The sequence below is a fragment of the Pleurodeles waltl genome, chromosome 11 (assembly GCF_031143425.1).
Source record: "Pleurodeles waltl isolate 20211129_DDA chromosome 11, aPleWal1.hap1.20221129, whole genome shotgun sequence".
NCBI classification, from domain to species: domain Eukaryota; kingdom Metazoa; phylum Chordata; class Amphibia; order Caudata; family Salamandridae; genus Pleurodeles; species Pleurodeles waltl.
In genome coordinates this window covers 79,629,851-79,646,104 of record NC_090450.1, presented here as the reverse complement: position 1 = coordinate 79,646,104, position 16,254 = coordinate 79,629,851, and the positions used below count along the sequence as shown (strand labels likewise).

Genomic DNA, 16,254 nt, shown 5'->3' with positions numbered 1-16,254 from the left:
ACCTAAAGGAGAAATCATTAAATCAGGCATCAGCCACTCATAAAAAGGGGCCTACGATCCTGCCTTCTTCAGTCTCCTTCCGTAGCATATCAGCCAGCCAAACTGGTGCCTCCTTCGCCGACCACAGATTGTTGGTCCATCTCCTGCCCTGTGTCCCTTGATAACCTACCTGAAAACCTTCCCTGAAACCCCAATCCAATGTCAATGCTTCTTCCTTGTCAGGATATCTATGCAGCCATGGCAGTAAACTGTCTAGCCTAATTGGAGTTGAAGAATTTTGGGCCAGCAGCGTCTTGCGCTCCTCTTCCTCTGCTCGCCCTCCATTGTTCCGACAGACTAGCCAGTGTGAAGCACTGAGCGGCTGGGTGGCGCCCACCACACTTGGAACACCTGTGCTTGAATTTGCCCAGGTGGCGAGAGCAGAAACCTTTATTGAAGTTCCAGCAAGCCCCCACATTGACACCTAATGCTTTTGGAACACTCCCCTCCCCTCCCCTTGTTGAGCGCAGCATGGCTGAAAGGGCTCATCAACTACTGGCAGGCCGCGTGTGTGGAAGCTGATGACTGAGACAAGGCCATCCATTGCATCCATAATTCAGAATCTATATCCCCCAAGGCTTATCTGAGTAAACACTCACCCTAGCTCTGAATTCCTTATAAAAACTAAGCTAGGCATAACCCCAGAAGTGATTCTGGGCTTTTCTCATGGTGTGTATAGATATAAATAGGGCAATAGCCTTGTCCAGATATCTTTACAATAAATTCTCGCAAATATGAGGAAGGCCGAAGTCCAGTTCGCCATAGTAATGGGCACCCTGGGTCGCCATGCAAGCTCCTACTCTTCTTCCTTGGACCCTTCTTTAACCTGTATATCTCTATGTAACAACTTGAATACATCAACATTTTTGTGTTTCCTTATTCTGTTCTTAAATGAAACATGCGACCCGAAAGGCATCATCAAACCCATATACAGCAACTTATTTTTATGAGAACCACCGTCCTGACCTTCCGTAACTGCCACATCACCTCCTTTCTTGTCAGCTGTATCGTCGCCCACTTCCTTCGTCACCACCTTTTTTGGCACTGGTGACTTCCCTTTAATCCTTCAGCCTTCTTCTGAGGAGCCCAAGCTTCTTCAATCACTTTGTCTCCCACTCCTACTGACTTATGTGATATACCACTTGAAGTATGAGAAACCTCCCATACCACCCACCATTCTTTCTTCCCTGAAGGTGCCTATCCAGGGTCCCATTTTGCCTTGCGACTGCCTCCCCAGGATTCACTCTGTCGCCCTGTCTTGTCTCCCAGGTCCAGGCTTGACTTCTGCAAGATATCAACTTGAGAAGCCATTGAACCACCACCCTGCATGCTCTATATCGCAGGCATGCCCACATCCGACATCTCACCCAGTTCACTTTCCTCCCATTCATCGCTGCCACTCCTACAATCCAACTCCACTTCATCCTCACACTCATTCATTGCTACACGTTTGTAACCCTCTGCCCCCCAATCTGCAATCCGGGAATTCCATTTTCTCCACAGCTCAGATTATTCTCTGACATGTAAAGGTGCTCCTGCATAGTAGGGAAGGCTGCCAGGGACCCATCTATTGCTTCAGACCAACATTCAGAGGCTGTCATGCACTATGTTGGTGTCTCCTGCCATCTGCCTGCCTCACCTGCAGGCCTTGATCACTGCAAGACCGCTATTGCCTTGCATGCCCCTTGCACAAGTCAGCCCTCTGGCCGCACATGCAACCCCTTGACCCCCACATTTGATTCTGGAACCCACACCCATCTTCCATTGTTGTCCTGCCCATGAGGGGCCAAACCCTCCCATGTGTCAGCCAACCCCTTCACTTTCTTCTGTTGTCCCTCACCTTCCTGGCCCCCTTCCCTGCAGAGTCTCTCTCATTGTTGTTTGGCCTCGTCCACCAATTGTGTTATTCTTTGATCCTGGCCTAAATATCTATTCCCAGCCATTTGTTGTCCTGCTCCTGAGCATGACCAGTGTACCCTTCTTCTGCCCTGGCTCCATGGTAGCCATGTTCTGGTGCTACCTGTCTCCCTGCACTGCCCTTTGTCCCCTGGAAGCACCTTTATTCTGTGGTGAAGTACATACAGCCACAGCCACCCTCTCACCACAGCCCTTGTGGGGTGCACCATCCTGAATCAGGCCTATTCAAGGACACCAGGCCTGAGTAGGTTGGCCCTACCTGCCTCACCAAGGGTCCATAGCGCGATCAACACTGGGTCCGCCTGTTCCCTCTCCAACATTGCAAGTAAGCGGTCTGTCGAACAACCTCTCCCGGTTGCTCGCAACAGCTGAAAATCACTTACTTAACAGGCCTGCACTAATCCTGAAGCACTTCTAAAACAAAACTTTCCCTATCTATTCTGTCCTTACACGTACTTGGCCAAGAAGAATCCTGTGGGAAGACTAGACTGCGCCTCGCTTCCCATGGGGCTCCCCAATGGGGTAAAGAATATATTGTGTCCCGTAGGCAACTTGTATTCTGTGTTTTCACTTGGAAAATGGGAATGGAAGTGGAATTTGCTGCCTAAAGCACCACTTTCATCATTTTTCTTTCATTACTGAGAATTTTTAATGCATTGAAAAAATGTGCCTGTTTGGCCTGCTGAAATTAAAATAGAGAAAATTGTGGGGGTGCAAAATTTGCCCTCCTAAGTTAACTGCATGCAGAGAAGTCCAGAATTCCAGTCCTTCTCAAACACCTGTTTGTACACATTAGGGCATTTGAAGGAAAATTATTTTAAACCGTTGAAGACCGACATCCAGCAAGACAGTTTTCATGTTATTTGCCAAGAACAACTAACAAGAAACGGTACAAACCAGTCTCAATGACGTGGACCTTGATGGCTTTGGACCCCAATTTTCACTAAATACCTAGTCACTTAATATTCACACTGGACACTAATTTCACCCTTTAGAAACACATTGCCAAAAAAGATGGCCTGGTACCAGCTTTCTCTTCTAAAGAAAGTGAAACCATTTCTTCCAGAAAGTGACTTCAGAACTGCAGTTCAAGCCCTAGTACAATTGCATCTGGATAGTAGTATCACCCTGCTCCATGCCCTCCTAGACTCCACACTGGCATCCCTTAAAGGCCTCCTACATGCCTCAGCACATCTCATCCAGGGCCTGAAGAACTATGAGCACATCACACCATCAAGATGGAACTCCATTGGTTCACTTTGTCGGCCTGCACCATCTTTAAAAGCAGCAGCATTATTTACAACATTATCATGACCAGCACTTCTGTTCATCTTGCAGAGAAGCTCACCATCTCCGGTGGATCTGGGCTCACCCACAGGTAGAACACCGTCAGACTGCTGACTAAGAAGTGTAAAACAGAAAGAACAAGGCCGCGGGATCTGGAACAGTATTTCCTATCAAACAGGACCATGCAAACGGTGCTCCAGTTTTAGAAAGAGTTGAAGACTCACTTGTTTGAGGAACACTACATCGCAATGCATTAAAAGTCCACAAACCAGCTACATCTCTTATTACTTGTTAACTGTATGCTTGTTTTTGACCTTATACAGCATTCCACTGCCTTTGGCTAGATTCTTGCTATAGAAATACCACATACATACAGTCTGATTGTTGCCAGATGTTGTGCTCCAATTCAAAAACTTCACAGCGGTAAAGAGACAGCAGCACATTGTCTTATATGTTTCGTGTCTCAAAATCTTGGTGACAGTGGGACGGCTTCCAAGCGTCATGGCCTAAACACACACTTATGAGCATCCGAGTCAAGCACTGAGATTCCATTTACAAATCATTGTTTTCAGGTGTGCTAGTTCAGTTGAGTCAGTTTAGAAGAACTGAGACTCATCTCCCAGAATATATTTCATTTTGAAGAAAAACCAGCACTGAAAAATCGTGTACCTCATAAAATAGAGTCAGGAGTCATGTGATGACCTTATTTAAATATTACAAACTTAAACGCTCCCCTCCAGTCTCTGCATGCATTTTGCTATTACAACTACAGTTGCAAGAGAGGAAAAGAGTTATTTGTGTCTATTTTAGGTGCCATTAAATTTGTTTGGGCATTACCACATTGTGCTATTAAGATATTGATGCTACTAGTGACGCAAATATATTAATATTTATTTATTTTTTATTTTGAATAATTTTGAAATATTTATTGTGTTTATGACACACAAACAAAAGAAGTGGAACACAAAACATAGTTATGTTATCCTGAATGCTTTAAATTTAAAAATAGCAAATACATAGGTCTTAGAGGTGTGCTTCGCTTCACAAGTGGTAAAGTAAAAGGATCAGACAGGTGTAGCAGGATGCCCTAGATAGTGCACTATGCATTTGATGAGGAAGCTTTACACTAAAACCGTAACTAAAACAAAAGTAGCAAAACCAATGTCTTCTGGTTTACCATTCATCAAGTAATCTTTCTAGTGGGATGAGACATCTTTCTTGATTAGCTGGCAAGAAACCTTTGAAGGATGCAGTAGAATCTTTGTCATCAAGCAGGACTAAAGCTGTTCTGGCTTACCTTAGGCAGGAACATGACAATTAGCAAAGAAATCACCAAGGAACCTAAATTCCTTTAGGAACGCACTACTTTTTTTCCTGATTTACATGGGATGTGTGGCCTGCACAAGTTTTTAAGCAATAGGGAACGTGTGTCAGATTGTTCTTTCAGTATATCATTTATGGTGTATTCCTTTTTAATGATTTTAACCCACATTTTAAACCAAGCATAGGAAACAAAACTATATATTGTTAACTCCGCACAGGCTTCATTCAGTAATTCATAGGTTGGTAGCAGATAGCCCAGCGCGTGTTAGGTCTCATCTAATACTGCGTGCTTAACTTGCGAGAGATATTGTATACAAGGAGCTTAGAGCCCATTGCTTACCATTCGTTGGCTTCATTGTCACTCTTATTTGCCTGCATCCCAATTGGTCATCATGTGCCGACTTCACTTCCTCTTCTTTCGTGTTGGGCATGGCCCAGGTACTGTTTGCTTCATACGTGAGGCCTATTGCTTTGACAGTGCTTGTTTTTTAATTTTGGCAACGTCTGCCAAAGTAGAACTTCTATCACACCCTACCGTGGTGTTGCTGGGCAGATATATATTGTATCAAGTCTGAAGTATCCATAGGTGTTATCATCAGAGGAACATATGTAATAATTTGCAGTAATCAGGTGTGACTAACATGGATCATCTCTTGTTTGATTGTCCGAAGAATCCAGGGACTGCTATTAAAATCTTTAAGAGCTTTCTGCTAGAAGTGCCTCTTCAAAGAATCTGACCACATGAGACCCTGAAAGAAACTGAAGATTATTTAAATAAATGTTCCCCTTTTACCCTATAATAACCTCAGTCTTAGATAGTTTCAAAACACTGAGGACTCCTTTGTTTAAATAGTTTTTGTCTGGTTTGCCTATAAGCCACTTCTGTCTTTCCTTGGCCCCCCTTTCTCTCTAGCCAAGGGTTGTACATTTATGTAAAGGTAATGCATACCTCGAATGAGGGTTCCACTCTCTATCCCATGAGTAATGCTGTGGTAGCCACCCCTATTCTTACAGATAGCAGTTTCTTGCGATTACATCTGTAGTCAGGTTTCAGCACTTCTCTAAACAGAGTACCAAGTAACCAGTTTGTTCCGCAATTGTACAGTCTCATGTTCTGCAATTTCCCTGGCCTCCACATCAGTTGTGAACCTTGGATGGTTGTATTGAATTCATACACCCTCTCTTTTTTTTTTACACTTCTATGGTACAACTTCCATTTAGAGAGCAGAAGGTCTTGTGCTGCTAACCAGAAAAGGACATTCACTGTATAGATGCAGATAATACACTAAGATGCTTATGGGGACACTGTGCCATCCGTACTAAAAGCACTGTAACAGTAATTTTACATAAAAATAATGTGTTAGGTTATATTTCACAGTGTTTATAGTTTTTCATTAAAGTGGCAAATGGATAAAATATTAAATTACAAACATTGCCCAACAATATTGCTTGGTACAATTCTCAATTGGTGAAAATTTATAATTTCATTACAATAGTGATTTACAAAGCAGATTATATTGAGTTGTCTCCTTAAAAAGCAATAGGACATTCAAACATACAGGTCATTCTATACATCTAAAAACATACCATTAAACATCTCTATATCATTTAGAAACAGAAAAATTAAAACCAGATAGGCAAAGATGTTACTATAACTCCTATATAAAAGATTTTTCAATGAAAGGTTCCATTATGACCATTTCTATCCCATAATCCCATCAGAAATAGTCCTCTACTGGATAATAGCTGCTGGTATAACCCTCAGCAGATTGATCAACTACAATCAGTTGGCAAGCTCAAGCAATATACATCTATCTCTAAATCGACAAAAGGTTGGCAACAAATAATTGCAATTTGACATTGGATGTACCATTAAAAATGTGTGACACTTCCATACAGTGGATCTCCTTCCATACTTCTTTACTACAGTTCTCAAATATGTGCACTGGGAATCAAGGTAGAGGGAAACAATTAGCAATAAATTAAATCACTCAGTATTATCCTCTTTCCCTTTTGCTGTAAAACTCTACAGCTATAATGTCCCCAACCTACGCCTTAAGTCAGTGGTTCCCAAACTTCTTTGACCCGTGGCTCCCTTTATCTATTGGCCGTTGGCCATGGCTCCCCATTATGTTACTTTCATTTGGCAGGTGAGAGGATGTAATTCCGGCCTCAGTAGTACTTCCATTTTTCGGCTTTAAAATAATTGGGAAGCCGTCTGTGTGTTCTTGCCCCCCTGTTCTGTACCCATACCTACCGTCTGTGTATTCCTGCTTACTGTCTGAGTGTCCTTGCCGCCTTTGTCCCCATGCCTCCTGTCTGCATGTGTTTGCATCTTTCTGTGACCTCCTGCCTCGTCTGTGTATTGGTGTTGGAGAGAGGAACCGACAGAGACTCGAGGAGAAGGCTGTCTGGGTGTAGAATAGTTGCCTGCAATTTACATGGAGGTTTGAAAATGCACGTAAAGGGTGATGAATGTCCCTGAGTGACATGAATGTATAATAAGATAGCTTTTGGATGGCCGAAAAGAATGGGGCAAGGTAAAAGGTCATAGGAACATAGAAACATCTTTAATGCCAATTTATTATCCATGATTGGTATGAACATGATAAAGATGAGTGTGTGCCAGCTGTAGGTTCTACAGTACAGGAGGGTAGAGAAGTGTATGGAGCCAGGAGATTTTAGGGTTAGTAAATGACAGCATCGGTATGTGCGAGGAAGTGGCTGAAGTGGTCGGGATCTGTAATGAACCACTCTCCTAATATTTTCTTTTTATCTTACAGTAACAGTTACAATACTTTTGTTGCTAAAAACAAGTGTTACAGAACTGTTAATGCTGACCTTCATTATTGCACCCAGAACACAGTCCCCAAGCTTTTTAATGCACTTCAACCCCTGGTTTGGGCGGAGAAGCACGTGTCCTTTAGATAGGAGAACCTGGCATAGGTTTATGTGGGTGGGACGGGGTCGTGAATGCTTGGTGTGTGTGAATGCTTACACATATGAGCAATGCAAGTAGTGTATTCATGTGAGTGCACGAGGCCACATCAACAACTGGTGTGTGGGGGGCGATGTCAGTGACTCACCGCAGTGGTCCCCGAACTCTGTGCGTGCCCCCCCGGCTTGTTTTGGCGGCGCACACGGGTGCCGCGGTGCACAGTTTGGGAAACACTGCCTTAAGTAAAGGGAGCAAGAAATTTTGCTTTTCGCCAATTATGTTGTAGATCTCTGCCATGTATAGTTATAACTGGAAATTGGTAAAATGTTATGAGGAAACTAAAACCCAATTCTGGTTGTGTTGTGTTTTTTCACATCCACTAGCAGCTCTTCAACTGGATCCTATCTATTTTAATGAGTACCTCCATGTAATTCGCAATTGTGTCTAATGGATCCAAATGGTACATCTATCATGCCTGACCCAGGGCAGAAGGACAGCTTGATCCTAAAAATATTGAGGCCATCCTAGCTGCTGGATTTACTCTAAACGTACCCACAATCTAACACAGAGGTCTTCAAACTGGGGGGCAGGCCCCCCTAGGGGGGCCTCAAGTGATCCCAGGGGGGGCGCCAAACTCTGGCCAAAATAAATATTATGCAGATAACATGCCTTTGTTTTAAGCAGAAGCATGTTATTGCAGTTTTTAAAATGTAACAGTACCTAACTGCAATGTTTAAATAGGTTTAGACATATTTAAACATTGCCATCTTTCTAAAATAATTGTGAAAAATTCTGAGAGGGGGCCCAAAGGTTTTTATTTTTCAACTGGGGGGGGCACGGCATTCAAAAGTTTGAAGACCACTGATCTAACAGGTTCCAAATCACAATGTACTAAATACTCATTACCCCAAGCTTGTTTTGTTGTAATGACAGAGACATTGAAGGAAGGCTTCCTTGTAAACAAGGAATATGTTCTGTTTACCTTGTTCCCCATTTCTGCAACATGATCACCCTTCACTCCCAATAACATTCTCTCTTTAGTCTGATCTATGTGAGCGATCGGGGGTTGGGCCTGGAAGATGTCTTGGAAGTGTTCTTTGTTTTTGAGCCACGGTCACAACAAGCAAAGCCAGTGAAGGGAGGGGAAGTAGTTGGTGGATAAACCAAAAGGCACTGAAGGATGGGACCAGAACCGGAAGGAGGCCCACAGTAACAGCAACCCACACATGACCTCTTCATTGCACAACAAAGTCAGCCGCCCCCCCAGTAGTGAACTGCCATGGAGGCTGAGCTGAAAAGCACATGATGGGACAGTGCTGTTAGCAGTCACTTAAGATTTCATTTCGAATTGCCTTTTGCTTTCACATTTGCAAAGACAGTAGTTTGAGTTATAAAAGGCGCATGTGAAATGTAAACTGCTTTAGGAATTTACAGTTATATAGTTCATAAAAAAGCAAACCACACCCAGCTTTAACGGCAATGACTTTTTCATATTTGGGTACCTCCGTTTCCCTCTAGAGCCGTTGACAGTTAAATGCAAGATTCCTCCCACAGACACCAAAATGCAGAAGTTATACCGTTCACACAACTGTCAGCCAACACATAGCACAATTGTACTTTACGTTTAGCAGAACTTCACAGAATATACTGGTTTTCTGGTGGGATAGCTGGAGAGGCAATGGTTCTAAAAAGAGGGGAACTAGAAAGCCAACCCATTGAAAATATGAATATGAATTAGCGATTGTTTAAGTGGACTTGCTCATAACTTTTTGTGTATAAATGCACATGTACAACTTCAGGAGGAGATGATGAGAAATAATTTGCGGTAGGGATTCATGAATGAAATGGGGACAAAGGTGGCCAGCCATGTTGACTGCGGTGCAGCATTTAAAGTGAGAACCCACATAATATTTCCCACCAGCATGAGGACCCAGAGGGCCAGATTTTTGCGCCCTTTAGCGCCCCCATAATGCCACCATGTGAGTGCCATATCTAAGATATGGCACACCATGGCAGTAGTTAGGGAACTAGTGTTATTATTTCACACTTTGTGAATCTGTAATTCCTTAATCATTATCTTTTCCAGGTCACATAAACCTTGAAAGTTTACCGAATTGCGGGCTCTGTTGTTGATGGACTGAAATTTGGAACTTGAAGTGATATTGCTTTCTCAATGGAGGAAAGTACACTCAATAATATTTCACCTACTGCAACACTCACAATAAACTAAAAAAGGCAACTTGAGGCATTTTGCAGTAACTTGGTGCTCCTTGGGACCTCCCTTGGCTATTTGAACACACATACCATCCCCTGCATAAGCACAATAGATCTCTGAATCACATCTGACTCCACAAGGCCCATCCTTCCACTGTAGGGCGGTCTTTCACCCAAAGCAACAATCTTCTCAAACAACCAGTGGGCCTCAAGTGTGAGGATGGTGGAGGCTGCTTAGTGGAGCAGAGCTTAAATCCCCGGTGGGGAATCTGTGACTAAACCTGAATGGCAATGCTAGTATAGAAAAACCCAGAAAGAGACCCAACCACGCACAGACTGTTCCAAAAAAAAGTCTGTCTGTCGCAACAAGCCTTTCAACCAATAATAGGAAGTCCACAGTAATCAACAATAACTGGTGGACTGTAAACACAAGTAAAACAGCATTTGGTTATCTGCAGATACATCAGCTTGAGAATTGTTCTTACAATATTTATAATGTGCAAAATACCTGCATAACTGTACACATTTGCAAATACTGCAAACAAAAGACCAATTAACTCATACAGGAGCCTCAAAGTCTGATCCTTCTCCAAGATACAGAAAGGGAAGACTGAAGGTAACTGGGGGTTAAACTGGAGCTATTTGTATCCTATTATGCATGAGCAGCCAATAAAGATACCTTTCTGTTGGGTCAACATAGGCCCATATTTATACTTTTTCTGCGCCGCAATACAATTACATTTTGTAAGTTTGCGCCACTTTTGCGTCAAAAAATGATGTATATGCGGCGCAAAAAAAGTGTAAATATGGGCTATAGTCTCCTGGTAAAGCCTCCTGCCGCCATAGGGAATGAAAACAAGGTCTTAATATGTCTCATCTTTGACTGAGTAGGGGTCTCTGACTGCCCCAACCCTCCCACAATAGGATAATTTAGTGACAGATCTAATATGAGTTTCTGAAAGGGAGTATTGTCGTATCAAATAGTACTTAATGCCATAAAAAACTGTTAACAAAAGCGATGACCTTTCTCGTCATCACGTCTTGAAGGTTCTATGCATGCGCATTTAACATGCCATCTTCTGCCCACCCCAGGACGAACTCCAGCTTGCAGTAAAACAAGGGGCGACGTTGCTGTCCTGCATCAAAGAACCAGGATCCAAAAACCCTGACTACAAACTCAACCCTGATGAAGTCGAAAACGTGGCCACTGTTGAAAGGTGCGTATTGCTAATCATACAAGAACCAATTCTGGCGATAAACGTTGACCACAAATTTGAGTTCAATTCTAGTTTAATATTTGGCTGTATTTTAACATTCACATTTTTTCTTTACTTTTAGTTTTGTGCCAGTGCATATAGAATATTGCTGTGCGGTTTTAATTGTGTCTTGGGAGGTGAATCGAGTTTTAAACTATCTTATTTTGTCCTCTTTCTGTCAAATTCTAACTGAGCTCCATATTTTCATAGCATTCGTAGCGGTAAAACTAAATCTAAATGACGTGCTATCTTTTAAACCTTTCCAAAGTTTAATCCACTTCTTTACGCCACTTGACTGGCTGATCTGCAAGAAGCAAGGTTTCTCAAGGTCACCAACCACATCAGAAAAAGTCAGGAGACTGTGCATTGTTTCAGACTCAGAGCTCTGTTTTACACCTCAAATCACCCAGTGCTCTGGAAATGTTTTTCCTCTTGCAAACTTCCCCCAAATTGATCGTGCAAAGATGCCTCGTTGTGATTATTGCAGTGCTCTGTGTTCGGGTCTCCTTAAGATGGCAGGAGACAAAATCGAAAAACTTTAGAATTAGGACGCCATTGTGTGCTTTAACATAGGGAAGTGTTACCACCTGAAATCAGCATTTACGGCGCTTCACTAGCTCCCAGGAGTAGCCAGCAGCAAGTCCAAGAGACCCTGTTTTATCCATAGGGCAGACTGGAATAAAAGCCCATCATGTCTTCAGAAATGGTCCTCCGTTACACCCCCACTGGTAAGCCCCACTCTAGTAATATACGGCCCAACACTATAACTCATTGGCCCCCACCTTAGAGCACAAACAACCTGTCTCCTTTTCAGATAGCTCTCCAATCTGAACTATACTGGAGTTTTTTTATTAGATGACTACCTCCGTGGTCTACAATTGAAAAGCCAGATTGGGGGTTTCTCCACATCCTGATGGACTCCAGGATCCTGCAATAGATTTGATTCTTCATGTTTCTGAAGTCAGTGTAAGGTGACACTAGGGGCCAGATGTAGCAAAGGTTTTTACCCATTCTGTGTCTATGGGAAAAAGTGTTCGTACATGTGGCCCTAAGATCTCAAAACACCTACAGACAAACATTTTGAAAGTGAGAATGTACTTGAGGGCTCATAGAGTCTTGTGGCTCAGACAAGAGTCATATTAGGCCGAACCACAGGAAGGCCGGTGTTATTTCAGAACAAGGAAGCAGGAATATAGCACCTTGGAAACTTTCCCTTACTCTGCTTTGGATAACACAAATTTCTCAGAAAGCATACACGTCAAATGCCTTTGCAGTAGGACAATTTTACAGCTGCTTCTAGCTATCAGGTAATAAATGGATTACAGGCCTGACATTTGGGTGTTTGGAAGATTACAGGAGTGAGTCACATGTCCTATCAGATAGTGCTGACCATATGAATGAGTGCAGGTTCTAGAAATAACTCAGACACCGCCCCTTGTTTCACACTGAACACCAACGCGGTGTGGAATAAAAACGTCATAAATGTCTGTAAAGAGAAGGGAAGGACACAGGGCGAGGCTCGCTCTTCTGGCACCAAAACTGCTGATGATACTTCTAACAGTGGCTGTAGAGCTGGGCGAAGTTAGACACTGAGCCACACAAAAGCTCTTCAAAGACCAGTTGCAAATGAGGCGCGGCTTCAGAAATGGTGTGTGGGGGCGAGAGAGCGGGTGATGATCAGTGTTGGACTGGTCATAGCGGGCACCAGGTGTTTTCCTGGTGGGCTGGAAGGGTGGGGGCAGGTTTTTCAGCTGTGGGGGCAAGTTTAGCAGGAGTGCTGCCATATCGGCCCCCAGTAACAAAAAAACTAAAGCTGCAATGCTTTGTCCAAACACCTAACCACCTCAACGCAAGCTCCCCCCCCCCCCCACGCCACCTGCTCCCTCTTTACCCTCCCCCTGACCTAGGGGCGAGTCTAACAAAATTGCCATGGCTGCTTTGGGTTCCCAGTCCGGCCCTGGTGACAATGCTGAAGGGGGAGGCAAAAACATCCCCTTACCTTGATGACAGTGATATAGCACCCATGTAGGTAGATTGGGAGCCAAGAATAGTAACTCAACTCTTACCTGTGTATTCCTACCTTGATAATATACTGGTAGTGGATATTCTGGAACCTGTATTATTTCAGGTCACTATTTTGTAGCTTCATATCCTGAAATTTACTTTTTATTAGACCGCTGGACTGTTGAGACTGCCATTGAAGACAAGAAGGCTGGCTCAGGCTAATAATGGCTGGTATAAGCCTTCAGCTCCACCCTTCCAAAGCTTGTCTTTCTGTTTCTCCCTTTTTAATTTAGAACACTCAACCCTAGTTGGGTGGAATATTCTAATAGCCTTTTGCCCTCCTGCCTGTGCCTTTATTGGTTGTTAAAGGCCCTCTCCCCCCTCATAGGCCCTCGTCTGCAGCTTGGGCCTATAGCTCGGCATCAGGCCCTTTAACAATTGGAATAGCCCTCGGCAGCGAGCTATAAGGCTACATTGTATTGTGCTCTCTTATTTTTCTGTTGTTTTTTTTGGCCTAGTCCCCTGAAACAGCATCCCTCACCCAGTGACTGAAAACATGATATGGACCCTCAGCACAGGAGGGAGGTCTGGAAAGGGAAGCAGTAAGACATTTGGAGAAGAGGGCAGTGACGTGCAATGGAACTATGGGGTCGCTAGTTGTTGAAGCAAAGAATGCTTCACTAGTTATCTCCATTCATCCCTCACGTCTGCTGGACTCCGCAAACAACAATGCTGCTGCTGCCACATTCTTTCCATCACAATGTGCAACGTACACTTTGAGTAAGTTAAAGTTAACTTTAGCTTTGGTACAAGAACTTATGCCATCGTCTCAGACAGAGCGGGAAAAGGTCAGGCCCTCAGCCTTTGATTGTTGTGGCATTCATGGATTGATTAGCAAGCATTAATCTGCAATTGTTTATCAGCCATGGAGTATGCACCTTCATTTCTTCTTCAGCCATTCATTGGAACTGTGATTGTACCATTCTGCACAAGGAGAGGCATATTCTTTCTGCCTATATCGCACTGGTGAGGACCTTAAGCCATTATGCAGCATTCCCAGCATGTATGCAATAGGGGGGGTGCAGCATGCTTTTATTCAACTTGGTGCTGCTGTCCTAGTCAATGCCAGTATCTATATGGTGCCAGAGCTTGCCAATTCTGAGCAGGAGCACTCTGGTAAGGTATGGCAGCTTTCCTGCATTGTCCATTGGCTGTTGAGATGGAGGCCTAGGGTAACCAGATTTTCAAAACCAAAACCCAGAACAGGGTAGTGACAGGTGTAGAGGATGGTATAAATCTCATAATTTACTATATCGACATCTGCAGCAAAATTATCCAAGATTATGCAGAATCACATGAGGAGCGTGACCCTGCATTTAGGGCTACGTTCTTAGCTCAAAATGCACCCTCGGATCCAAAACGGACCTGAGGATTAATTTTGTGCTAAAAAAATACCTTCAAATGCAACAGACCAGGAACAACAGAAACCGCTCGGGCTCTGTTCCTGTGCTTTTGCCGTAGCCATTTTTGTCCCAAATTGCTCTAAATTATGCAAACGGGCGTAATCGTATACATTTTGGTAATTTTGCATCACAAAAGTGACGCAAAATTACTGAAATTTTCTCTAATTACTCCAAGTTGATTAAAAACATTTCCAGACCTATTGTAGACAAATATCTAAAAATTAATAAATTCGGAAGAAATACAGTGAAAGCAGATAACACCATAGAAAGGGGATTACAGTACCACAATGCACAGACATAGTAGACAGATTAAATATAACAATGGTATATACCTCAAAATGTATGTACATCCTATAAGCTGTTCCGCAGTAGCTTTGAGTCTAAAGTTGCAAGATGTCAAGCATGATTAGGTTACGCAGTGCTAGTTTTTACTTTCTGTACTTTTGTTTTTCACATTATTAACGCAAAACTACAAGTAAAAGTATAAAAAGGAAATTCAAGGACTGGATATTCTACTCATGCCTAGCATGAGACAACCCAAGGCAAATGGAATATTTCCAAGAGATTGGTTGAACGGTTGATGTTTATGCTGAAGATATGAAAGCACATAGTTTTTTTGTCATGAGAAGGGGGTAAGATGCAGGTTTTATGTATAGCCGCCAAGTGGATCCTTATTGTGTTTTAGCCTGTTTTGGCTTTCTAGCCTTAGAACATGTTGTATGTTGGAATTTTTAAACACATATTTGTAAAACTAACAAGCATTTGCAAAGCCAACAGGTTTCGACTATGCAAAATCTGTTGGCCTTTTTAATTGTTTTTTACGTGTTGCCTAGCAGTGTGAGCTGCTGTAAAACAGGGCTTAATTAACAAAAAAAACTGCTATGACGCGGTCTTCATGGACCATATTGCACAGCACCTTGTGCTGCAGTGCTGCATGTTAAAAAAAAAAACATGGACAGAGCCAAAAGATCACACATAGGCGAAACCCATTGGCTTTGTCAATGCTTGTCTGCTAAGCCGCCCTCCGATTCACTGCGGCTAATTTTCATTTCCCAGGAAGATTAAAGTGAGGGCAGGTGACAGCAGTGGACTATGTTGAAAGTTTATACGCTTGCCTGCCCCTTCCACAGAACAACTAGTCTTTGATAAGGCACAACAGCCCACTTCCCTCAGCGCCTAGAGGCATAACAACCTCTTTAGTCAGAATAGGTCTGGTTGTGTTGTTATTTTATATTACATTTTTTATTTAGCGAAGTGTTCGCCATATGATGGATTTGACGGTACTTATATTTGTCTACTTTTGCTGGTGGTGGGATTTTCCCTTGGGAGAGGGACTGATTTGCCCGGCAAGATCAGTAGATGTTATCTTTTACTTACAAGACTACTGTCCCCCTGTTCCTAAATTTACAATTAATTTCTTATGAAAATAAATGCATTTGAAATCTTCCCTTTGGTTTGGGTTTGCAACTGATTTAGATCTTGGATCAGGGGAGGGGGCGGGATATGGCTCAAGCTATGACAGGTGGTGGAGGGAGGCAAGCTACAACAGGGCGAGCAGCGGGGGTTGGGGACCTGGTACAATACAAAGGCCAGCGTAATATTTAATACATTTAATTATCACTAAAACACATATCACAGCACTTCCATGTGTGGAACATGAGATGCTGTGAAACCTAAAAAGAAGGGCAATCTTGCAGTGGGAGGTCACAGTGCTGCTGTGCAGTGGACTGGAATCCTTTTTTAAAGGCACACAAGGCGTCATTATGATAATAGCTTACGTGAATAAGTGCGCATTGTTGTTTCCATTGGAAAT

At 43.0% G+C, this 16,254-nt stretch overlaps 1 protein-coding gene across 3 annotated transcripts in view; it reads left to right on the top strand.

Annotated features, from left to right (window-relative positions):
- MCF2L2 (MCF.2 cell line derived transforming sequence-like 2) overlaps nt 1-16,254 on the top strand; it is a 1,607,631-nt gene that overhangs the window by 440,365 nt on the left and 1,151,012 nt on the right. For all 3 annotated transcript variants that reach the window (XM_069213109.1, XM_069213110.1, XM_069213111.1), the window contains exon 8: nt 10,811-10,935. In XM_069213109.1, coding sequence (XP_069069210.1) covers nt 10,811-10,935 — 125 coding nt within the window. The remainder of the gene's footprint in view (nt 1-10,810; nt 10,936-16,254) is intronic.